Raw genomic sequence first — 24,287 nt, forward strand, 5'->3', positions numbered from 1 at the left:
TCCACAGTCAAAAGACTTGCAGTAATGAGGGACTTTTTCATAATCAGATTTACAAATATAGGAACACGACAGCATGGTTACCACGTCCGCCCTCAATCCGACCGCCTAATGGCATACATGGTGATGCCTGCAGTGCACACAGATTCAAAACTTTGGCTGTGTGTGTGCGTGTGTGAAAAAAAAAAGCAAAAGAATCATTCGCCCTTAAAAACTATTGTTTTAAATTGTGTCGTGAGAACACAATAAAGATGATTCTGATTCTGATTCTGAAATAATAGCATTAAAATAGGTGGTTTTAACAATTGTGTGTGTGTGTGTGTGTGTGTGTGTGTGTGTGTGTGTGTGTGTGTGTGTGTGTGTGTATGTATGAAAACAAAAGCAAAAGAATCTTCCGCCCCTATAAACTATTGTCTTAAATTGTGTTGTGAGAACACAAGCTTAAACATCAGCAGTGGCATCAGTGACAGCAGGTGGTACAGATTTCTGAAGACATGATAGAGATTATACTGTAAGTCACTTTACATTGATTGCTCTGTTCTACAAAATAGATTTCAGGTGTATGAATTATGAAATAAGACAAAGGTTGATAATTATTGCTTGAAATCAGTCATGGTCCATGTGACTGAGGTACATTTTATAAGGGAAATGTATCTTTCCTGTGAATGTTATGTATCATTAAGGACTGTGAGCTATGTTTACCTATGATATGGTATACACTAAGTACATTTGTAAATTGTCTCCCCTTTTTTGTTACAGGAAAAATGTTCAATTTAGTTCTGAAAAAATCACTGTAAAACTTGGTTCTGATGTCCCTAACGGAGAGGAAAAAAAGATGACTATGTAAGTGACTTTACATTGATTACTCTGTTCTATAAAATAGATTTCAGGTGTATGAATTATGAAAGAAGACAATGGTTGATAAATATTGAGTGAAATCAGTCATGGTCCATGTGACTGAGGTACATTTTACAAAGGAAATGTATCTTTCCTGTGAGTGTTATGTATCATTAAGGCTTTTGAGCTTTATTTACCTATGATATGGTATACACTAAGTACAAATTGTAAATTGTCTCCCCTTTTTTTTCAGGAAAGAGCCTTTGCTTAGTTGTGAAGAAACTACTATATCCTTCAGTTTTAAAGCCTTTATTAAAACGGTTTGGGATGGCATAAAGACTGGCTTACGCAAGATCTTCTCTGGTATCACAAGCCTCTTCAGCTGTAAGTATTTGAACAACCTCATCAAACATTATGACATGGAACGTCTTTTTAAAGTTGTTGGATTAGAACACTGTGCATATTAATTCAAAGGTTGGTTATATGGAAGAATCCAACATAACATACTGTATATCTACAAGAGTTTTAGTAAATCATTTTCTGTGACAATTAAAAAGCATAGACATAAAACACACCCCAGATCATATTCAAAACTGAAGTTTATCAATTGAATAATAGATTTTTAAAAACTTGACTTAAGAAATACATAACCTACTACTTATTATTTACACTTGTTCAATTTAGTGTTATTTTTATTCTTATTTTCTTTTAAGATTTAATTTAGTTCAAGTTATATTTCAATCATCAGAATCATTTTAGTTTTTTTTCTAGTTCCTGACGACTCTGATATTAAAATTTGTCTCATTATACTACTGCTGCTATATCATTAAAATGACATGTCCTAACTTCCCACATATATAGCTATCAGTTTCATCATAGTAAAGTCATCCTAGTCTAATGATACGCTTAATAAAACATACCCAATTTACTGATTATAATACATTTAATAAATCATCTGTATTACACCAGGGTGGAGGCCAAATATCCACCAGGATTAGACGCCCTGTGTGTCCTGGTTCCTGCACGACGTGGCAAAAGCAAGATCTATGGTGTGGTGTATTGATTATGATGCTGTTAGCCTACTCCACCAAAAGGGAACGTTCTACTATTGAAGCGTTATGTGTACATCTGATATTGAAAAAAAAAAAAACTAAAAACTGTGGAAATACCCCCATGTGAACATTTTTAAATCCAAGTTAAAGGCCCTCTTTTTCTCTGTATGATTATTATAATAATATGATTTTTAATCATATTATTGATGATTTAATGTTTTTAATGCTGATTTATAAACTGTTAAATGTTTTCTGTTGTACTTTTTAATCATGTAAAGCATATTGAATTGCCTATGAAATGTGCTATTAAGTTTATGAATGCTACCATACACGTTTTATTATTCTCTGATTTACTGCAGTCATAATATGTGGATTTTTTCTTTCATAATCATAAATCCCCAAAAAGTAGAATAATCAAGAAAATATTGCAAAAATGTATCACTTTTTTCAAAGTTGTTCCTCTATGATTGAAACCATGTTGGCTACTGATTAAATAAAAATCATGGAAAATGTGTTATTATTGTCTTTCTAATAGAACAAGTGTTTTTGTTTAATGCAACACATACATTTAAAACTACATTTACTAACATGGGGAGGAGTAACACAGTGTTTCAGTTTGTCTCATCCAGTGTGCTCTAAAAGTAATTAAATATTTGCAGGAACACATTTTAGTTTGCCTTAGTTCTGATACCTAAAGATCATCTTGCTCATTGCTTTTACCAGGAACTGCTTTTTAGCACAGATTTCATTAACAAGATAAAAACAGTGACGTCTTATCCATTAATACAGAAGGAGAATTATGAGGACTAAGTTGGATCTCTTAAATTGCTAAACCCTGACTATGCATACGTGCATGAACACAATAGAATCCTTCCCCCATCAGCTAAAACTTACTTAATTATAGGTTCATTTAATTCATGGGTAAAAATGAAACCAAAAGTGTTTTGTTATAAGAAAACAAGCCATGAGAGTGTATTATAGTAATATATTAAGAGCTGATAACATTTAATATTATTTTTGTTTTTAGCCCAAACATAAAGAAAATACTTACCAGAGACTTTTCTGCTGGATATTTTCATTGAGGCTTTGAAAACCACTTTGGTCCGTAATTATATAACAACTTTCCATCATGTAAGGGAGTTATCCTGTAAGACATGGGCTGTATTATAAAGTGCTACCTAATTTTTTTTTTTTTTTTACATGATTTTTTAACAACTTGTATAATAATGGATATCCTGAACACAATGTGTAATACATTTTCACACATTTTGTCTGACAAATTGGGGTGATTACAGAATAAAAAACAATCAATACTCTTTTATTTCAAGTATCTCTTACATTTGTTTTCTAATGACTACAAATAATTTTTTTGAAGAAAAAAAAAATCTAAATGCACTACATGTATTAGCAAATTGCAGAGTTAATAAAATACACATATTATAAAATGTGTGTTTTAAAACACCATGAAGGACAAAATATTGTATTTTGTCAAGTTATTACAAAATGTGTTGGTATTACTGTTGCTATAGCTGTTGTTATTACTATTGTGTTAAGAGGTCAAACTGAATTTCAGCCCATAGTAACTTTAGGTAGTAAATGTTGTGTAAACAACACCCTTTTTACCATATTTTTAACTGACTAAAGTGCAGTTATGTTGTCTAGATGAGGATTTACAGCTCAGGCTTTACAGGAGAGTTTCCAAAAAGAAGATATGAAATAAATATTTGTATTTCTGTAGATAATGTTTTATATCATGACCTTATAAGCCTTATACACCTGATTGTGTTGTTGTTCAATGTGGTCACTCCACATTTCAATCATGCTTTTATAATAGTAATATTGAAACTGAAAGCAACTGCACAAAATGTATTTAAAAAGTTTTATTAAGAAAAGTTCTCAGCTTAATAACATTGACATTGTACAAGAATGTAGACTTAACAGCTGACCAATAACAGAACCCACTGAGCAATGAACATCTGTAGCCTAACGCCCAATGAGAGCTGGAGATGGGCACCAGCCCCCCCTGCATCAGAAGATGAATAAATGAATGAATGAACACAACAGAGTATGTTTTTCATCCTAAGCTTCTCTCTCTCTCTCTCTCATGGCACTGTATTATCAAGTAGGCCTATGTTTAATTAAAAATGAATACTTTTTTAAGTCTGCCAAGGTCACCATCTCACAATTGTTAACTCAATTTGCACCAATATTAACGCCTGTGCACGTTTGCTATAATAACTTTGATAAAGACTAAATGTAGGCAATACAAAAATAGTGAAATAATATCAGGCAGGAACATGGAACTCCTTTATCTTCCTCAGCCTGAGTGATGGTGTAGACTTAGGACATAATGGCCATAGTAGTGATGCCAGCAGTCAACACAGAGCCAAACTGTAGTGAGGGATTTTTAGGGACATTAGGTCCCAGTCCTGACTCCTGAGTATCACATGAGAAATGTGATATTCCATCGTTCCCCTGTATTGACACCTTGAGTTACATGATGATAAGCCAAAGGGCATGAGTAAACATCAGTCAGCCAATCACCAGCAACATGCTGGGGTTTGGAGGTGAAAAACCCAAGAAGTTATTTGTACTGCTTGAAGTTGGTATTGAGTCTTCCTACAGCCTGTTAACTGGTAGCATGGAGAGTAGCATTCTGTCCTCGGCCCAGAATCCTCCCAGCTTCCTACTGCCTGTGTGTGTGTAGGGACTGGTTGGTTGTAAGACTTTACTTGTGACTAACTTAGAATACAAGATAAATAGAAATAATCCTGTCATCCGTCATTGAAGCTGATCATTAAATAACTGGAAAGGTAGAAGTAATAAAAACCTTACAGTAGCAAAAACAAATCATCATGAATGATAAAACAGATGTAAATTAAAGATATGCAGACAAACCTGTCCTGTTACTAAACTTTATTTTGAGTGAGAAACAGCCAGAAAAACTGTACCTTTCTAAATCTAAAACGTAAGATGTACATTAGCTTTAACAAGCCCAAGCACTTGGTATGTGCTGCCTTTAATTTCATTAATTTACTTGGTTTATATAAAATTGAAAACCCACTGTTGAGAGCTGCATAGTTTATTTTATAGTTTAATTTATACCATGATGGCTACTGATTAAATAAAATCATAGAAAATGTGTTATTATTGTCTAGAACAAGTGTTTTTGTTTAATGCAACACATACGTTTAAAACTACATTTACTAACATGGGGAGGAGTAACACAGTGTTTCAGTTTGTCTCATCCAGTGTGCTCTAAAAGTAATTAAATATTTGCAGGAATACATTTTAGTTTGCCTTAGTTCTGATACCTAAAGATCATCTTGCTCATTGCTTTTACAAGAAACTGCTTTTTAGCACAGATTTCATTAACAAGATAAAAACAGTGAAGTCTTATCCATTAATACAGAAGGAGAATTATGAGGACTACGTTGGATCTCTTAAAATTGCTACAGAGTTTGATCTAGTACTGAAAGTTTATCCACATCTCTGAGAATTCTGCTTTTTTTCTCTCCAGTTTTCTTTAGTATACAGTAATATCACTTACACATACTACTTTAGGGATTGGGAACTCTGACGTCCATTGAAATGATCTGATGATCAATGATGATCAGACGTGCGGCCTATCTATTTTGAGAATAAATGCACCTAATCTGATAATCGAGTTGTTATGCTAAACCCTGACTATGCATACGTGCATGAACACAATAGAATCATTCCCCCCCATCAGCTAAAACAGGAAAGTTTACTTACTTAATTATAGGTTTATTTAATTAATGGGTAAAAATGAAACCAAAAGTGTTTTGTTATAAGAAAACAAGCCATGAGAGTGTATTATTGTAATATATTAAGAGCTGATAACATTTAATATTCTTTTTGTTTTTAGCCCAAACATAAAAAAATACTTACCAGAGACTTTTCTGCTGGATATTTTCATTGAGGCTTTGAAAACCACTTTGGTCCGTAATTATATAACAACTTTCCATCATGTAAGGGAGTTATCACGTAAGACATGGGCTGTATTATAAAGTTTTTTTACATGATTTTTTAACAACTTCTATAATAATGGATATCCTGAACACAATGTGTAATACATTTTCACACATTTTGTCTGACAAATTGGGGTGATTACAGAATAAAAAACAATCAATACTCTTTTATTTCAAGTATCCCTTACATTTGTTTTCTAATGACTACAAATAATTTTTTTGAAGAAAAAAATCTAAATGCACTACATGTATTAGCAAATTGCAGAGTTAATAAAATACACATATTATAAAATGTGTGTTTTAAAACACCATGAAGGACAAAATATTGTATTTTGTCAAGTTATTACAAAATGTGTTGGTATTACTGTTGCTATAGCTGTTGTTATTACTATTGTGTTAAGAGGTCAAACTGAATTTCAGCCCATAGTAACTTTAGGTAGTAAATGTTGTGTAAACAACACCCTTTTTACCATATTTTTAACTGACTAAAGTGCAGTTATGTTGTCTAGATGAGGATTTACAGCTCAGGCTTTACAGGAGAGTTTCCAAAAAGAAGATATGAAATAAATATTTGTATTTCTGTAGATAATGTTTTATATCATGACCTTATAAGCCTTATACACCTGATTGTGTTGTTGTTCAATGTGGTCACTCCACATTTCAATCATGCTTTTATAATAGTAATATTGAAACTGAAAGCAACTGCACAAAATGTATTTAAAAAGTTTTATTAAGAAAAGTTCTCAGCTTAATAACATTGACATTGTACAAGAATGTAGACTTAACAGCTGACCAATAACAGAACCCACTGAGCAATGAACATCTGTAGCCTAACGCCCAATGAGAGCTGGAGATGGGCACCAGCCCCCCCTGCATCAGAAGATGAATGAATGAATGAATGAACACAACAGAGTATGTTTTTCATCCTAAGCTTCCCCCCTCTTTCTCATGTCACTGTATATAATGTAGGACTATGTTTAATTAAATATCAATACTTTTTAAAGTCTGTCAAGGTCACCATCTCACAATTGTTAACTCAATTTGCACCAATATTAACGCCTGTGCACGTTTGCTATAATAACTTTGATAAAGACTAAATGTAGGCAATACAAAAATAGTGAAATAATATCAGACAGGAACATGGAACTCCTTTATCTTCCTCAGCCTGAGTGATGGTGTAGACTTAGGACATAATGGCCATAGTAGTGATGCCAGCAGTCAACACAGATTCAAAACTTGGGCTCTGTGTGTGTGTGTGTGCGTGTGCGTGTGCGTGTGCGTGCGTGTGTGTGTGTGTGTGTGTGTGTGTGTGTGTGTGTGTGTGTGTGTGTGTGTGTGTGTGTGTGTGTGTGTGTGTGTGTGTGTGTGTGTGTGTGTGTATGAAAACAAAAGCAAAAGAATCATCCGCCCCGATAAACTATTGTATTAAATTGTGTCGTGAGAACACAAGCTTAAACATCAGCAGTGGCATCAGTGACAGCAGGTGGTACAGATTTCTGAAGACATGATGGAGACTACAACGTAAGTGACTTTACATTAATTGCTCTGTTCTACAAAATAGATTTCAGGTGTATGAATTATGAAAGAAGACAAAGGTTGATTATTATTGAGTGAAATCAGTCATGGTCCATGTGACTGAGGTACATTTTATAAGGGAAATGTATGTTTCCTGTGAATGTTATGTATCATTAAGGACTGTGAGCTTTATTTACCTATGATATGGTATACACTAAGTACATTTGTAAATTGTCTCCCCTTTTTTGTTTCAGGAAAAAAATGTTCGATTTCTGTGAGGAGTATACTGCATCCCGTGGTATTGATGTCAATAAGGGAGAGGAAATAAAGACAGCAATGTAAGTGACTTTACATTGATTGCTCTGTTCTATAAAATAGATTTCAGGTGTATGAATTATGAAAGAAGACAATGGTTGATAATTATTGAGTGAAATCAGTCATGGTGCATGTGACTGAGGTACATTTTACAAAGGAAATATATCTTTCCTGTGAATGTTATGTATCATTAAGGACTGTGAGCTTTATTTACCTATGATATGGTATACACTAAGTACATTTGTAAATTGTCTCCCCTTTTTTGTTTCAGGAGAAGTGCTTTGCATTACTATGAAGGAACTACTAAATCCTTTGGTTTTATAGCCTTTATTCAAAAGGTTTGGGATGGCATTATGACTGGCTTTTGCTTCCTATTTAATTGGTTGACAGCTGCAATTGGTTGGATCGTCTCTGGTATCACAAGCTTCGTCAGCTGTAAGTATTTGAACAACCTCATCAAACATTATGACATGGAACGTCTTTTTAAAGTTGTTGGATTAGAACACTGTGCATATTAATTCAAAGGCTGGTTATATGGAAGAATCCAACATAACATATACTGTATCTACAGGATGATGAAGAGTTTTAGTAAAACATTTTCTGTGACGATTAAAAAGCATAGACATAAAACACACTCCATATCATGAATATACTACTGCTATATGCTGCTGCTATATCATTAAAATGGCATGTCCTAACTTCCCACATATATAGCTATCAGTTTCACCATAGTAAAGTCATCCTAGTCTAATGATACGCTTAATAAAACATACCCAATTTACTGATTATAATACATTTAATAAATCACCTGTATTCCACCAGGGTTGTGGTCAAAAATCCACCAGGATTAGACGCCCTGTGTGTCCTGGTCCCTGCACGACGTGGCAAAAGCAAGATCTATGGTGTGGTGTATTGATTATGATGCTGTTAGCCTACTCCACCAAAAGGGAACGTTCTACTATTGAAGCGTTATGTGTACATCTGATATTGAAAAAAAAAAAAAAAAAAAAACTATGAACATTTTTAAATCCAAGTTAAAGGCTCTCTTTTTCTCTGTATGACTGAGAGGGAGATTTTTAATCATATTATTGATGATTTAATGTTTTTACTGCTGATTTATAAACTGTTAAATGTTTTCTGTTGTACTTTTTAATCATGTAAAGCACATTGAATTGCCTATGAAATGTGCTGTACAAATACATTTGTCTTGCCTTGCTTGTGGTCAATCTTGTTTCTAGCTCTTAAGTTTATTAATGCCACACGTTTTATTATTCTCTGATTTACTGCAGTCATAATATGTGGATTTTTTCTTTCATAATCATAAATCCCCAAAAAGTAGAATAATCAAGAAAATATTGCAAAAATTCTATCACTTTTTTCAAAGGTGTTCCTCTATGATTGAAACCATGTTTGGTACTGATTAAATAAAAATCATGGAAAATGTGTTTTTATTGTCTTTCTAATAGAACAAGTGTTTTTGTTTAATGCAACACATACGTTTAAAACTACATTTAGTAACATGGGGAGGAGTAACACAGTGTTTCAGTTTGTCTCATCCAGTGTGCTCTAAAAGTGATTAAATATTTGCAGGAATACATTTTAGTTCACCTTAGTTCTGATACCTAAAGATCATCTTGCTCATTGCTTTTACCAGGAACTGCTTTTTAGCACAGATTTCATTAACAAGATAAAAACAGTGACGTCTTATCCATTAATACAGAAGGAGAATTATGAGGACTAAGTTGGATCTCTTAAATTGCTAAACCCTGACTATGCATACGTGCATGAACACAATAGAATCCTTCCCCCATCAGCTAAAACTTACTTAATTATAGGTTCATTTCATTCATGGGTAAAAATGAAACCAAAAGTGTTTTGTTATAAGAAAACAAGCCATGAGAGTGTATTAAAGTAATATATTAAGAGCTGATAACATTTAATATTCTTTTTGTTTTTAGCCCAAACATAAAGAAAATACTTACCAAAGACTTTTCTGCTGGATATTTTCATTGAGGCTTTGAAAACCACTTTGGTCTGTAATTATATAACAACTTTCCATCATGTAAGGGAGTTATCCTGTAAGACATGGGCTGTATTATAAAGTGCTACCTAATTATTATTATTATGTTTTTTTACATGATTTTTTTAACAACTTCTATAATAATGGATATCCTGAACACAATGTGTAATACATTTTCACACATTTTGTCTGACAAATTGGGGTGATTACAGATTAAAAAACAATCAATACTCTTTTATTTCAAGTATCCCTTACATTTGTTTTCTAATGACTACAAATAATTTTTTTGAAGAAAAAAAAATCTAAATGCACTACATGTATTAGCATATGGCAGAGTTTATAAAATACACATATTATAAAATGTGTGTTAAAACACCATGAAGGACAACATATTGTATTTTGTCAAGTTATTACAAAATGTGTTGGTATTACTGTTGCTATAGCTGTTGTTATTACTATTGTGTTAAGAGGTCAAACTGAATTTCAGCCCATAGTAACTTTAGGTAGTAAATGTTGTGTAAACAACACCCTTTTTACCATATTTTTAACTGACTAAAGTGCAGTTATGTTGTCTAGATGAGGATTTACAGGAGAGTTTTCAAAAAGAAGATAGGAAATTAATATTTGTATTTCTGAAGATAATGTTTTATATCATGACCTTATAAGCCTTATACACTTGATTGTGTTGTTGTTCAATGTGGTCACTCCACATTCCAATCATGCTTTTATAATAGTAATATTGAAACTGAAAGCAACTGCACAAAATGTATTTAAAAAGTTTTATTAAGAAAAGTTCTCAGCTTAATAACATTGACATTGTACAAGAATGTAGACTTAACAGCTAATTAAATATAAAATCTTTTTTAAGTCTGCCAAGGTCACCAACTCAATTTGCACCAATTTTAATGCATGTGCACGTTTGCTATAATAACTTTGATGAAGACTGAATGTAGGCTATACAAATATAGTGAATTAATATCAGACAGGAACATGGAACTCCTTTATCTTCCTCAGCCTGAGTGATGGTGTAGACTTGTCAAATAAACAGAAATAGGACATAATGGCCATAGTAGTGATGCCAGCAGTGCACACAGAAACAAAACTGTAGCAATAACAAAACATCATGAATGACAAAACAGAAGTAAATGAAAGATATGCAGACAAACCTGTCCTGTTACTATGCTTCTTTTCTTTTTTTTTGAGTGAGAAACAGCCAGAAAAACTGTACTTTTCCAAATCTAAAATGTAAAATGTACATTAGCTTTAACAAGCCCAAGCACTTGGTATGTGCTGCCTTTAATTTAATTAATTTACTTGGTTTATATAAAATTGAGTAACCACTGTTGAGAGCTGCATAGTTTATTTTCATGTCCAGGAAACATTTCATTTTAAAACATATGTTATTGTAATGTTAGATATGTTTTATTAACCTTCTAGAAAACCACCAGTCTGGGTTCAATTCAATTCTTACAAATCCAAAGTTTAAGATCAAACGTATCTAAAGGTAAAATATGATGTCCACTTACAATAAATGGGGGTCACTTTCAGGAATAAGGTCACTTCCTCCATTAGGTCACATCTGGGTGTGTGTGCACTGCCTTAAACAAATAAGTTCAACAAAACCAGAAGACTAGTATTCCAGGAAACATATCATCTCAGACATGGAGACAGGGTAAGTTAAATTGCTGGTGGGTTGACCTCATTTATAATAATACAAATAATAGCATTAAAATAGGAGATGTTAACAATTGTGTGTGTGTGTGTGTGTGTGTGTGTGTGTGTGTGTGTGTGTGTGTGTGTGTGTGTGTGTGTGTGTGTGTGTGTGTGTGTGTGTGTGTGTGTGTGTGTGTGTGTGTGTGTGTGTGTGTGTGTGTGTGTGTGTGTGTGCGTGTGTGTAACACATTTTGAAATTAGAAAAAGTAAAAGCCTCCAAACCAGGGGTATATCTACACCAGAAAGGAATGTTACTTCAAATTGGGGTGTGCATGTGTAAGTGTTACATTTAAATTTTCTCATTTGTATTTTCATTTTGTTTTTGAGGTGTTCTACAAAACAGGTTTTTGTCGTAGGCTCTATGATGACTTTACCTTTGTGTTTGTGATATCTTTATTTCAGGAGAGAGGTGAATATATCTACACCTGTAGTGAATGTGGGTATGAAGGATTTGTCAGTGTCAACCACTGTAGCTTTGGCTACCATTGCAGTAACAGGAGCTGTTGCCTATGGAATGAGCCAAAATGGTAAGGGTTAAAAAAAAAAATTGAAAAAAAAGGGTTTCAAATTCTGACTCTCCTATACGATCATCCCTTATGATTACGATTACCACAGTAAAGTATAGGGACAAGATATAGCAATATCAAAACCTCACAAAATGTAACATCAAGGGTACAAGTGGTATTTATACACCTATTGAGATGAAAAGTCATACCCAAATTTAGTATATAAATATGTACAGAGTTAAAGTAAAAATAAAAGCATGGTTGTTTTTTCAACTGCAATTTTTCTGGGTCTTTTTTCCTTTCCGAATATGCCGTATCGTACCGTTATCACAATCCAGTATTATCATTTATCAAATTATATCGTGAACTCAGTGTATCGTCCCGCCCCTATACAACAGCCTACCATAACAATAATTCTTTGAATCAATAATCTATTAAATATAATCACTAGTAAGCCTCATGAAGCTTTTTTTTTATCCTGAAAAGTGCCTATAGAAAATATTTTTAGCACAAAACAACTTTTGAGCCTAAATACAAGCTTAAAACCAAGATTTTTTTTGAAAATTAACTAAAATAAATGTATTTACAAACTGTGAAGGCTAAGTTTATTTGTTTGTCAAATCTTTTTTTAACACCTCTTCCTTATTGGTAGTATAGCAGATTATCATTTGTGTTAATACAGTATTTTCTTGCTTATGATTGATATTCCCTGCAGTACGTAATGTAGGAGTCTAGCAGAGGATGGACCAACATGACACTGATAGAAATGTTGACCATTCAAAAGTTGACCATTGTATGAGAGTTCAGTAAAGACAAATGAACCAAGTTCTGCATGTGGCCCCTGAATCATTACCAAGATACAACACTTCTAAAAAGAAAGATTGTGAAAAGATGTTTGCTTTTCAATAACTATTATTATGCATTCCAAATCAAAAATCACTTAAAGTTATTTTAATACTTTCACTGAATACAATTTTCTGTATTTTATGCTTTTAGGATCCCAGTCCAAGCATCACAACTAGAAGTAACCTATTAACTTACTGCACAATGACAATCAGGTGAGTTTTTCACTGACAGTCCATAAATCAGTGTCGCTGGCAGGAATCACACTTATAGGCAGAAGTTATAGTTTTTATGCAGTACGCTGCATTGTGATGCAACAATTACACGGGCATCCCTATCCATCCATTCAGTCTGTACCCTCTGACACTAGCTCAGCATAAATGTCATTTTCTAATTCTGTCCATTTTTCCACTGCTAATTTTTCTCTTTTACAACAGCGCTCCATAACCTTAGACTGAGTTCATCTTTTTTTTCTATTTCTCACTGAGTGCATTGCTAAAGGCAGAGGACTAATATTCTAACAAAACACACATATTAAAACCTGCATATTTTCTTTTCTTCCCTTCCTGTTTTGTAATATTATTTTCTTCTACCTTTCTATCCTGCTGTACAAATGTATTTAATATCCATCGATCCATTTAGCAACCCGCTGGCTTTTTTTTTTTTAGAGTCGCGTTGTTCTACTATCTCCAGCTCTCATTGGGCATTAGGTGGGGGTACACCCTGGACAGGGTGCCAGTCCATCACAGGGCAACACACACACAGACAACCACTCCTGTTCAAACCTTTGGGTAATCTAGAGTCTCCAATCTAACTGTCATGTGTCAGGATTGTGGAAGGAACCCAGAGAAAACCTATGCAAGCATGTGGAGAACATGCAAACCCCACACAGAAAGGACCCAAGTGTCCAACCCAGGGCTTTAACCCAGAACCTTTGCACTGTGAGGTGGATATGCCAACCACTATACCACCCTGCACCCTTTTTAATCAAATACATGTATAGTCTGGTTTTTAAATCCAATTATTTCTTTATTATTATTTTTTTTACCCCCCAGAGTCACTGATGGAGCTTATCTGCAACGATGCTTTCAGTTGGGTGGTCTTTGGGCTACAACATAAAAGTTAAGGCAACACTTTACTTTAAGTTTTATACATAAGGCTGACATTACGCTGTCATTAGCATGAAAACGGTGTCATGAAGGCTGTCTTTGAAGTGTTGTTCACTAAATTATGACACCTTATGACAGCTATGTTGGCATTTTTTGGATTATATGGAGGGATCTAGTGGGGTTAGGATTAAGGTTAGGGGTTAGGGTAACAAACGACACTTAATGACAGCCTTCCTGACACCTTATTCATGCTAATGACAGGTGTCACATTATAATAATGACAGCCTTTATGTATAAAACTTCAAGTAAAGTGTTCCCAAAGGAAATATTCAAAAAAATATAAAATTACTGTTTGCCTCTTTTGATAAATATACCGAAACCTCAAAGTGAAAGTAAATACCTGCATCAGTGCTTTTGTAAAACACGTTCTTCTGGTTCAGTACGGAAAATCCACAGTTCATGTGAACTTTGAAAAATGCACAAACAAAATGAAAGCAAAACAACCATTTGTGTAAAACAATGTATTAAGCTGCATTGACAACTTAATAACAGTAACAACGTTGTACAGAAGGCAGACGTAACAACTGACTAAACACAGAGCTTATTGTTTTGTGACAAGTTTATATAATCTACTGTTGGAAGATTATAAAGACAACACATTGGCAACTGATTCTATATATTTACTTTCTAATTTGACATTGCATGGTGGATGAGAGAAGTGGCTCTGGTGTCGGTGGCTCTTTTTCTTCCTGATGAGTTTAGCTGTGACTGGATGATGGGGGGGCGGTCTGGGGGGCTGCTATTCCATCAGACTGGGAGGACGGGTCTGAGACAAAAAGATAATGTCAGTACAAACAAAAACAAAAAAGAAAAAAAACAACTTAATATTAAACTTGTTAAAAAGTAAAGTGTACGCACACATGCCATTGGGAGCTCCAGGGTGCCTATTAGCCACTGTCGGGGTGTTTCCACCACTAGGCGTCATTCGATTGGTCACAGCCTGACCTGCAGAAGAAGGCCGGAATTTCATGGAACGAAGGAAACGTGTTTATGGTTTAATCACACTGCCTGTGCTGATGACAAACATGTTGTTTTTATGCCTGTGGGATATCATTGGGGTTTGCTGGTGCTGGTGCTGGTGCTCACACCTGAATGCTGCGGTGTAAACCCAGGCTGGCCCTGTTGCTCCCTCTGCTGGCGAACCTTCATCTCAGCCTGTTTCAACTGCTCCGTGTGGAAAGTCTGTCTCTCAGTCAGAAGCTGTTGCCTCTGCTGCTCCAACTGCACAACACAGCAAAACATCAATGAAGGATTATCAAACACTACAGCTACACTTAAACTTCTACTGTAGCTTCACTACAGAGAAAAAGCAGAAAATATCCACTCACAGCCTCTTTTTCTCTGTCCATAATAGTCTCCAGCTCTTCAAAGTGTCTCAGTTTGATCTCCAATTTCTTCATTTGTGTCTCCACCAGCAGAGCCACCAAGGACTTGATCTTCCTTTCTTCTACTGCTGCCAAGTGCTGAAATTACAAGCACTGTTATTATAATCCTTGTTTGTGAGTTCCACTGGAACTCAACGGTCTTTTGAGTCTATGTGGGTAAAATCAGGTTGAATGAGGGGGGAGAAAACTAAAGTTATACAAGCAGGGTTCCTACAGCTTCAGTCAAATTAAATTCAAGACTTTTTAAGATTTTTTAAAGCCATTTGAAATTAAATTCAAAGTTAACAGAATTATGGACAAAAAAATGCCACATCAATTACATATGGGTAGAATACAATTTTTTTCAGTGTCTCGTGCAGACGTGCAACTGGCTGTCCCCAAAGTAAACACAAAATTACAGTAAAATACACACAAAAAAAACAGACAAAAATAATCAAAATCACTCAAAACACACAAGATGATGACAAAAATAGCCAGAAATCTATGAAACAACAACAAAAATACAAAAAACAAAACCATTAACAAAAGCCATTAAAACAAATCTTAATTGGACAGGCAGTTTTATTAAAGCTACATTTCCCCATGTTGCTGAAAGTTGCCACAATTATGATGCGCATCTGCACAGAGTCTCGCTGCAAACACGTCACTGTTTTGTAGTTTGTTCCACTGTTGTGATTGTGCAATATTAAGGTAAATTACAAGATATATAAATATATATTTAAATGAATGCTACCATATTTTGAAATGTGAGATAAATTACAATCATAAAATCATACTTATGTGTTCAAATGTAAGCCTTTTGAAACATTGATTTAAGATGTTATTACAACAATTAAGGCCTTTTTTTTTCTTCCAGATTTATGAATTTAATGCCTTTTAAGGCTTTTTGCCTTATGTTACTTTTTGCTGAAATCACATTTGTCTGCAATTGTCTTCTTTGGATGTATTTGGGTAAAAAATCAAAACAATAAATAAAACTTAATGGGAAAAAAAGGTGCTCATGTGTTTTTATTTTGTTTTAAAACTGTAAAAAGGGAAAATCCTAAAACATATTTTAATTAAACAAACCACTATGTAAATGTAGTTGCTAGATCAAAGTCGTACGGGGTAGATGGTAATGGCTGTGATGATTCTCCATACCAGCAGGTGAAAAAGAAGAGAAGCTAAATTGTTATGTAACAGTTTGTTGTCACTAACTGTTCACTAATTTAAAAAATAAAATAAATCCACTATTACATAAAAATCTGAAGTACTGCTCCCATTTAATCTTTTTGGAGATTTAATTATTTATATTTATATGTAAAGTACATTTGAGTTCCTGGTGTGTTTGCAGGTCGGAGAAAGCTTTAACGTTGAGTCAGGGTCAATTACATTTTTCAATTACAATGACGTCTTCAATTATCCATGTTCAAATACATCTCAATTATGATTCCGGTGGCCAGCATTTTTTCCAATTACAATTAAAATTATAATTATTATTTGTCCACTGAAAGTCAATTACAATCTCAATTACTAAAGTTCAAATTCAATTAATCTCAATTACTGAGCTTATAATAAATAACACCATAAAACTTAACCTTCCTCTTGTCTAAGCTTTCTGTTTGCATCTTTTATGATTAGTGGTTGGTTTTGACCCATGTTTTAAAATACACTAAAAAATATTATCTTTCATCCAATCTGTTTTTCATCTTTTAGTAACCTTGTTACGTTTCCTTATAAATGATAATATAGGTATTAAGGTCTTTGATATGGGCGTCTGAGCCTTTTTTGTGTCAGTATACCCCTAGATTTAAAGTTTTTTAAATGGTAAAATATGGGAAAAGTTGATATGAAACATATTTTAATAAATGTTAACTACATACGTGTAAGCCATAGAACTCTCACATGGTTGCCCAGTTTTGCGTTTTAATTCAGTTACAGTTTTTCTAGAATTTCCATGCCAATTACAATTACAAAGTGAATGATCTAAACTCAATTACAATTCAATTATTATTACAGTAACAACAGATGTTTTCAATTAGTTACAATCACAATTATGCCATAATTGTAATTAATTATCAATTACGTGATTACAATTAGAATTCTAATTGGCCCCAACCCTGACCTGAGTACTAAGAACCACTTGACTGTGTGTTGATCTGATTGGACAGTTTTTCATGCTCTACCTTTGCCTTTGTGGCAGCCGAGGCCAGAGCAGCAGCTGCTGCCGTGGAAACGCTGCTCTCCACCAGGTCAAGCTCCATTACCCTCCTTCCCTCGTCCCCGTCTCCCTCACGCTGGCCTGTGCCATCATCATCGTCATCTCCCCTTCCTGTGACAGGAAGAAAAAATAAAAAAGAGAAATATACACAGGTGGTGAACATATCTACTTTAACAGACACCATCTTTACATACCTTCTTTCTCCTCTGCAAGAATACTATCTGGTTGTTCTCTTTTGACGCCATCGCCCTCCACTTTAAGCCCATCTGCTCTCAAAGAAAGCTGAAATAATAACCAGCAGACACAAACACAGATGAGATTATGTCAAGTAAACAAACAGTCCCAGTAGAAACACTATCTGAGGTGATCTATAACCTGATGTGGTGTGGATATCGTGTCCAGTTTTCCCACATCCATCAGTTCTGTTGAATGGATGAAGAAGGTTTCAAACTACAGTATATACCACACAATAATGTAGGAAACAACCAATATCACACCTGTTTTTTCTAACATGTTTGATGAATCAGAAGGTTTATCCACAAATTCCTCTTGTGCTTGGGAAAACTCCTCTGGAGACAGTAATACATAATTATTTATTTAACGTCTAAATCAATACACAGTAAGTCTGTCTTTTTATTTCACCTAGCGCTGCTTTGGCTGCAGCCGATGCCACACGTGGATCTACCACAGATGCTAGGAAGGCCACTGTGCTCATCACGGGGTTTTCTGATTGGCTGAAGGGCACAGGCTGATACGCCAACGGACCCAGAGAAGCCGATGAGTCTTCCAGGTAAGGGTCTTCTATTGGCAGCCGCAGAAAGTGGAGGATGCATTCGTCTTGTGTTCTGGAGCCAACGTGCTCCGATACTTTATTCCAGTCATCTCTGTAGACCTCCAAGGCCTGACCGGGACAGATAAAAAGAAACAAAAAAGGTACGAGTCATAAAAGGCACAAAAAACAGTACAAATAAACTCCAGAATCAAACCTTTTTTCTTGCCATAATGTGTCACTTTGAAAGGCAAAAATATGAAGGTTATCCTCACCTCCAAAAGCAACAGTGTCTCCTGCTCAGTCCATTCCCTTCCTGCACTTGCCCCTTTGGTCTGATACAAAGGTAACAGGAAGAGAAATATGAGATATTAAACAAATAATCAGAGAAAATGCAATCAACTCCCTATAACAAGCAACTAGTGGAGAAAAAACACCTACAACCTAAGCAAGACACAAAGCCTATTATTAGACTTTTTGGATAATACCAGTTTAAATAGCTAAAATAAAGACATTTCCATCGTGTTTTAAAGTGAGTGAGACCTTTGGGTGTTTCCTGGCGTAGATGTCACTGCGTAGACCAAAGTTCTGGCAGTCCGATGGCTTCTCTCGACCTCTTTCTGGGAAGTACAACATATGCTGCGAGGCTGATACCTGAAAAGAATGAGGGAAAGGACCAGAATAAATCAAGATTCGAAGCATGACAAACAAAAATAGTGATCCAGTGATTCGACACTTGTCTTGTGCCTTAGATGAACAAAATGAGCTCCAGCAAGTTACAGCCCAGATCGTGGGGTATATTGTAGTAAACTAATGAATGAATGAAGCAACTGATGTAGTAAACTCAGTAGCTCTAACCTGTAGGGGTTTATGCTGTAGTGGGGCCAACCCAGAGGGCGTGTCTGCCAGCACGTTGAAATGTGGTGTGGGTGGGGGTCCCATTGGGAGAGGTCTGCTCTCTGCATCCACCTGGTAGTTAATCAAACCCCACTGCTCCAAAAACGCATGAACCCTAAACACAATCACAACGTAGTAGTTATTTCATATATAATCATCGATTAATGGCAAAACTGCTTTCACATTAGACAAATCGACATTTTACAAATGAATGCAAAACTGCCTTTTTGAAACACACATTAGGGCAGACACGGGCAAATGGTGGCCCAGGGGGCTACATGTGACTCTTGGTATCATTTTGTGCGGCCTCCAAAACAGATCCTCAAGAAGTTGGAAGGAATGAAGCCCAACATAATACAAAAAAAAAAAAAAAGAAACCAACAAAAACACAAAACTACCGCTAAATGTGAAAATGTCAACAAATGTACACAAATGTACACAAACACACACAAAATTTCACCAAAAAAACTCACAAAATGAAAACAAAGACACACAAAACAACAACGCAAATGCAAAATGACTCCAAGGACGTACAACATATGTACAAAATTACACAGAAAAAGAAAAAATCAGAAAAACAAAAACAAAATGACAACAAAAACACAAAGACTCGAATAAACATTTAAAATGAAAACAAAAATTCTCAAAATGACAAAAATACACAAAAGGACTCCAAAACACACAAAATGGAAACAGACAAAACCCTTTGTTCTCTCCTGTATTAATGCTCAGATTGGTCATTATTCTACATGCTGACTTAAATGTTAATAATGTGGCCCTAGGGTTGTCCCCCCCCCATCCTGCATTAGGAAATCAAGCATTTGCATTTTGTCACTATTATACCTTATGACTGCACAGACATCTCCGGTAAGGTTGCGTCTGCAGGACGTAGAGCTGAGATACTCCTGAGGGTTGAGCCGGTACGTGTCAATCATGAAGTTACGATACGCCAGGTAGCTAGAACGTACAGGCAAAGTCATAATCTGTTATTGTTCCTTGTGTAAGGAAACGTACACATGAAGCCCTACTCACATTTCAGGGGACTTTGATTTATTCTTCCCATTAAAGAACTCTGGCAGGGAGCGTTTCTCTATGGAGTGAATGCTGATAACAAGCAAAAAACAAGAAAAGGTTCAACATCCATGTCAGACTAAGCAGAAAAATGTGCATTAATCTACCTGTTGTTGTTGAACCAAGACGTGTAGCTTGGTATTATGATATGATGGGTTTGTTCTGTGATATTTTCCTCTCCTTCTGAAAAGCGTGGGATATCACCTCTTCCTTCTTCATCTTCCTGCACATACAGAAGGATTGTATTATTCCTTTTAAAACACAAAAATATGAAGACAACTATCTAGCAGCAAGAAAGAACATGATTGAGCTAAAAAAAAAAAAGGAAAAAAAAGTCTTACTCTCCCAGGAAAGTCATCATCTTGATCGTCTGAGAAACAATGAAAAATATTGAGAAAAATACTACTTACATGACAAAAAGACAGAATATAGTGTTTCAAAGTTCCTCTTACCAAGGTCAGCCATGATCCCTCCTTTTACAGGAGTATTCTCACTGTCTTTCTTCAGGTTTACTTAAAAATAAAGATAAAAGACTGTACTTAAAAACTATAAAACACACTTTAACATCCCTATACAACTGTTACACAGGATCAGAGTGTCATACATGCTGCCTATTAATGCTTTACCATTCTTAGGTAGTATAACCTCCTCCATGTTGGGCACAGGAGTAGGCTCCTCCATGTCTTTGGTCAGGTCCTCTTCAAGCTCTTCATCTTGTTGGCCGCGCCTTCTCCTGGGAGAAAAAACAACTGTTTTAGACACGTTGAAGTGCGGCCAATTAAAAAGAGTAGCTTTTTTTTCCACCTCACCCCTTTTTTCCTTTCTTTCTGCTGTCAGATGACGGAGGAGAGGGGGAGCGTCTTCTTTTTTTCAGGGGTGTGGACTTTTGGTCCTGTAAGAAAGATTCAAATCCAATGGGGGAAAAAAAACTAAATGGCTTGAAGTGTGCAATTTTCAGATTAACCTTTATTGTCCATCCTAATGGGAGACTTCTTAGATGTAACAATAAATAACACAACCGTAACGACAGAAAAAAGTAATTTCTCCGACAAACCTGCTTTTCCTGGGAATAAATACGCCGTCGGAGCATGACAGTTACGTTTCTCTCAGTTACGCAATAGTCTTCCTCATTCATCCACTCATTGAAAATATCCGAGTCCAAAACCCAACCAGCATGAACCTGAAATACAAGGATTTTTGATTGTCTTTGTGTGCATATAATGTACGTACAATACATAACAAAATAACATTCCCAAGTTCCCTGTTTAGCCCTTAAAGAATAAATAGAGTAAAAGAACAATAGTGGAGCTCCATTAGAGTTCAGTAGTCAAATACAAATAAATATCAATGAGCTGTGCACGCCAATGGACATGCACAGGAGACAAATATTCAATCAGTCACAACCACCTTTTAAAGTGTTGAAAATGCTCAGACTGAATAATCACAATATGTCCTGTTTCAAACAAGTTCAAATTCTTCCACGTACTAAATCTATTTTCCACACTACTTTGTGCCAGAATGAGAAGGAAAACTGCTGAGAAATTAATCACATAAGAGACCGAGTTTGGTTGTTAAACAATTGTGTCTCTGTACTGACCCTCCACGGCTTTTCCACATGTGGGAGCTCCTCGACTTCACCTTCAACTTCACCAGAGGGCAGCCAGCTGTCATAACTAAGAATACGATTAAACAGGTCATCATTAAAAACTTTAAGCTCCATCACTGAGCATCTGTATTTTCATATGTGTTTGGCATTACCTGTCAGGGTGCAAGCCCCAGTGCACCAAGACGTGCTTGTCTCTGCGCATGACAGGACGCAACCAATCATCTGAATGAAAACAAGTATACAGAACGTGTTAGTATGAAACATTTTAACCTTAGCAGACACACATAAAAACACTTTAACACACCCTCCTCTGCAGGAACAAGTGATGTACAGATGTGATGACTGGCAACCGTTCTGTCGTCTGTGAGCGTGCCCTGTGGAGGGAAAACAGAATCTTAAAAAGTCTGCTGTAGTCGTTTTTTCCCTACCACCTTAACCAAAGCCATTTACCTGGTGTTTGGCAATGATACCAGTCACTCTGCTGGTCAGCTCAGGATCCAACGTGGGGTCCAGATATACCAAAGGCAGAGACATGCAATTATTCTGTTGAAAAAAGAAGAAAAAAACACAATGGTGTCAGTCTATCAGAAAACATTCCCCTATGAATGCTTCATTTCTATTGTGGCATAGTTACCCACCTGAATCAATGCTTTCTCGATTGTGACAAACATATCAACATTCCTCTCAGTTCTTGAGGGATTCTGTAAGTCAAACCTACGCCTATATACAAATAAGGAAAAACAATTTATAATACTGCTCAGCATTTAGATGTGAAACAATAAGACATGTAAGACTTGATACCCACCATCCTTGTTCAACCTTGAACTTGTAGGCAGTTCCAAGAATGTAGCAAAGACCACCACCAGGTCGCATGTCCAGGAAGCATTGTGCCTGCAGAGAGATACTACGCTGATTCTTTCTGATGCATCTTATCATCCAGGTTGAACCCATTTATTCAGAATGCTTTTACCATTAACCAGCCATTCATTTGTTCTATCTGCTTATCCTAACCATTGCTGCAGGGCACTGGAGTTAATCACTGGGCAATACAAACACACCTCCACTACTAGTCAAGTTAGAGACTCCAATAAACCTATGATACACTGAAAATGCATTAACAGAACGTTAGTAAGTGAATAGCAAAGGTAAGACACTAACATCTATTCACAACACACGGGCCGGTTTTAATCAGCCCGATTTCACGATTCGATTCCAATGACTGAAGTCTGGATCCGATTATCAATTTGAGCTCAAACCTTTAAACATTGCTGATTATTGATCTTCTATTTAACATCCGTAAGCTGCTGAATTATTTGACTTCTCCTTTGACTAACACCTCACAGCACCTACAATATTGCACAGTGTAATTGAAATATCCAGATCAGGAGGACTCACCTGGTTTGCATTACAATTTGATCAACTTAAATAATCTATTTATTCATAATTGTCAATATTGTAATTGCAACAAATCAACACTTGTTTTGTTTTTTTTCCCCCACCACCCCTTGCATGCATTGGTAATGTTACAACAAAACAGAGGTACATAAAGACCAACACTATCTTACTGGTATCTTGGTGAGAACAGGACTGGTGGCCTGTCGTCCAAAAACATCCTCTTGGAACTGCAGAAGCTGCAGAATAACTGCAGACAGAGCCTGGCACGATGGAGCATCTACTAACAGGTACTGACACACACACACACACACGCACACATACACAGAGAGAGAGAGAGAGCGAATGAGAGAGATTAGATTGAGAATAGTTTGAGATTTAAAACCTTTTATACCTCACTCAGCTGCTGCAAGAGATGGCCTACAGACAAGATAATAACTGTGATGATTTCTATTGTATCCCAAATGAGACACAATAGCTCCTAATTAAACCTGCAAATGTTGACAGACGTGTCACGTTTGTTTACATTGTCAGTCGCTTGGGTGTGTTAGCAGGGGGCGGTTAGCGCCTTGAAGCTAATTACCTTTTTGTAGTGCTTTCCGATCCACTGTCGCACCACCTCCAGCTGGGCTAAAGAGTCCGGGCTCTCCCAGAACCAGGTGGACGGGATACTTTCTTTCTTAAAGTGTGCAAACGGTCCCGACCCGCACTGTTTCATCCCGGGACCCCCGGGGTTTGTTCCGCCAGACATTGTTGCCATTACGATGTGTGAATCCAAACCCAAACTGGCTAGCGGCTCTGCTAACGTTTGCGTCATCTCGCGAGATCTTACCGGTAAGTTGCCTTTCAAAACAAGAGTAATTTGACAATATATTATTTCGCAATTCATCTTCATAAAACATTTAAAGTAATAAAAACATTTATACTTCAAAGTTAAGATACAGTGGATATAAAGTAATAGAAAACACCAATTAATCGTGTCACTATATTAAAGTAATGATTTTACTC

General features: G+C 35.7%; 1 protein-coding gene and 3 long non-coding RNA genes across 4 annotated transcripts; 3 read left to right on the plus strand and 1 right to left on the minus strand.

Annotated features, from left to right (window-relative positions):
• The first annotated feature begins 418 nt into the window (after positions 1-418).
• On the plus strand, positions 419-1,959 carry LOC114472655 (uncharacterized). The gene is made up of 4 exons (XR_003675166.1): positions 419-508; positions 757-840; positions 1,088-1,218; positions 1,804-1,959. It is a non-coding gene; the product is annotated as an uncharacterized LOC114472655 (long non-coding RNA).
• Positions 1,960-7,265: 5,306 nt separating this feature from the next.
• LOC114472414 (uncharacterized) lies at positions 7,266-8,700 on the plus strand. Its single transcript, XR_003675094.1, has 4 exons — positions 7,266-7,399; positions 7,648-7,731; positions 7,980-8,143; positions 8,531-8,700. It is a non-coding gene; the product is annotated as an uncharacterized LOC114472414 (long non-coding RNA).
• Positions 8,701-11,347: 2,647 nt separating this feature from the next.
• Positions 11,348-13,189, plus strand: LOC114471732 (uncharacterized). Its single transcript, XR_003675021.1, has 4 exons — positions 11,348-11,400; positions 11,643-11,717; positions 11,844-11,968; positions 12,944-13,189. It is a non-coding gene; the product is annotated as an uncharacterized LOC114471732 (long non-coding RNA).
• A 1,216-nt stretch (positions 13,190-14,405) lies between these two features.
• smarcc1b (SWI/SNF related BAF chromatin remodeling complex subunit C1b) lies at positions 14,406-24,107 on the minus strand. The gene is made up of 28 exons (XM_028460600.1): positions 23,863-24,107; positions 23,453-23,572; positions 22,693-22,778; positions 22,526-22,607; positions 22,338-22,430; positions 22,192-22,261; positions 22,040-22,109; positions 21,879-21,954; positions 21,336-21,461; positions 21,091-21,173; positions 20,908-21,014; positions 20,734-20,793; positions 20,623-20,651; positions 20,389-20,504; positions 20,243-20,314; positions 20,054-20,167; positions 19,172-19,325; positions 18,857-18,967; positions 18,589-18,648; positions 18,187-18,445; positions 18,042-18,113; positions 17,920-17,966; positions 17,739-17,826; positions 17,510-17,655; positions 15,288-15,422; positions 15,048-15,180; positions 14,818-14,904; positions 14,406-14,725 (listed from the first exon to the last, which is right to left on the minus strand). The coding sequence occupies exons 1-28, from the start codon at positions 24,094-24,096 to the stop codon at positions 14,658-14,660; spliced, it is 2,898 nt and encodes a 965-aa protein (XP_028316401.1). The 5' UTR covers positions 24,097-24,107; the 3' UTR covers positions 14,406-14,657.
• Between the last annotated feature and the right edge of the window lie 180 nt (positions 24,108-24,287).

Source organism: Gouania willdenowi, chromosome 11 (genome assembly GCF_900634775.1).
Source record: "Gouania willdenowi chromosome 11, fGouWil2.1, whole genome shotgun sequence".
Lineage (NCBI taxonomy): Eukaryota > Metazoa > Chordata > Actinopteri > Blenniiformes > Gobiesocidae > Gouania > Gouania willdenowi.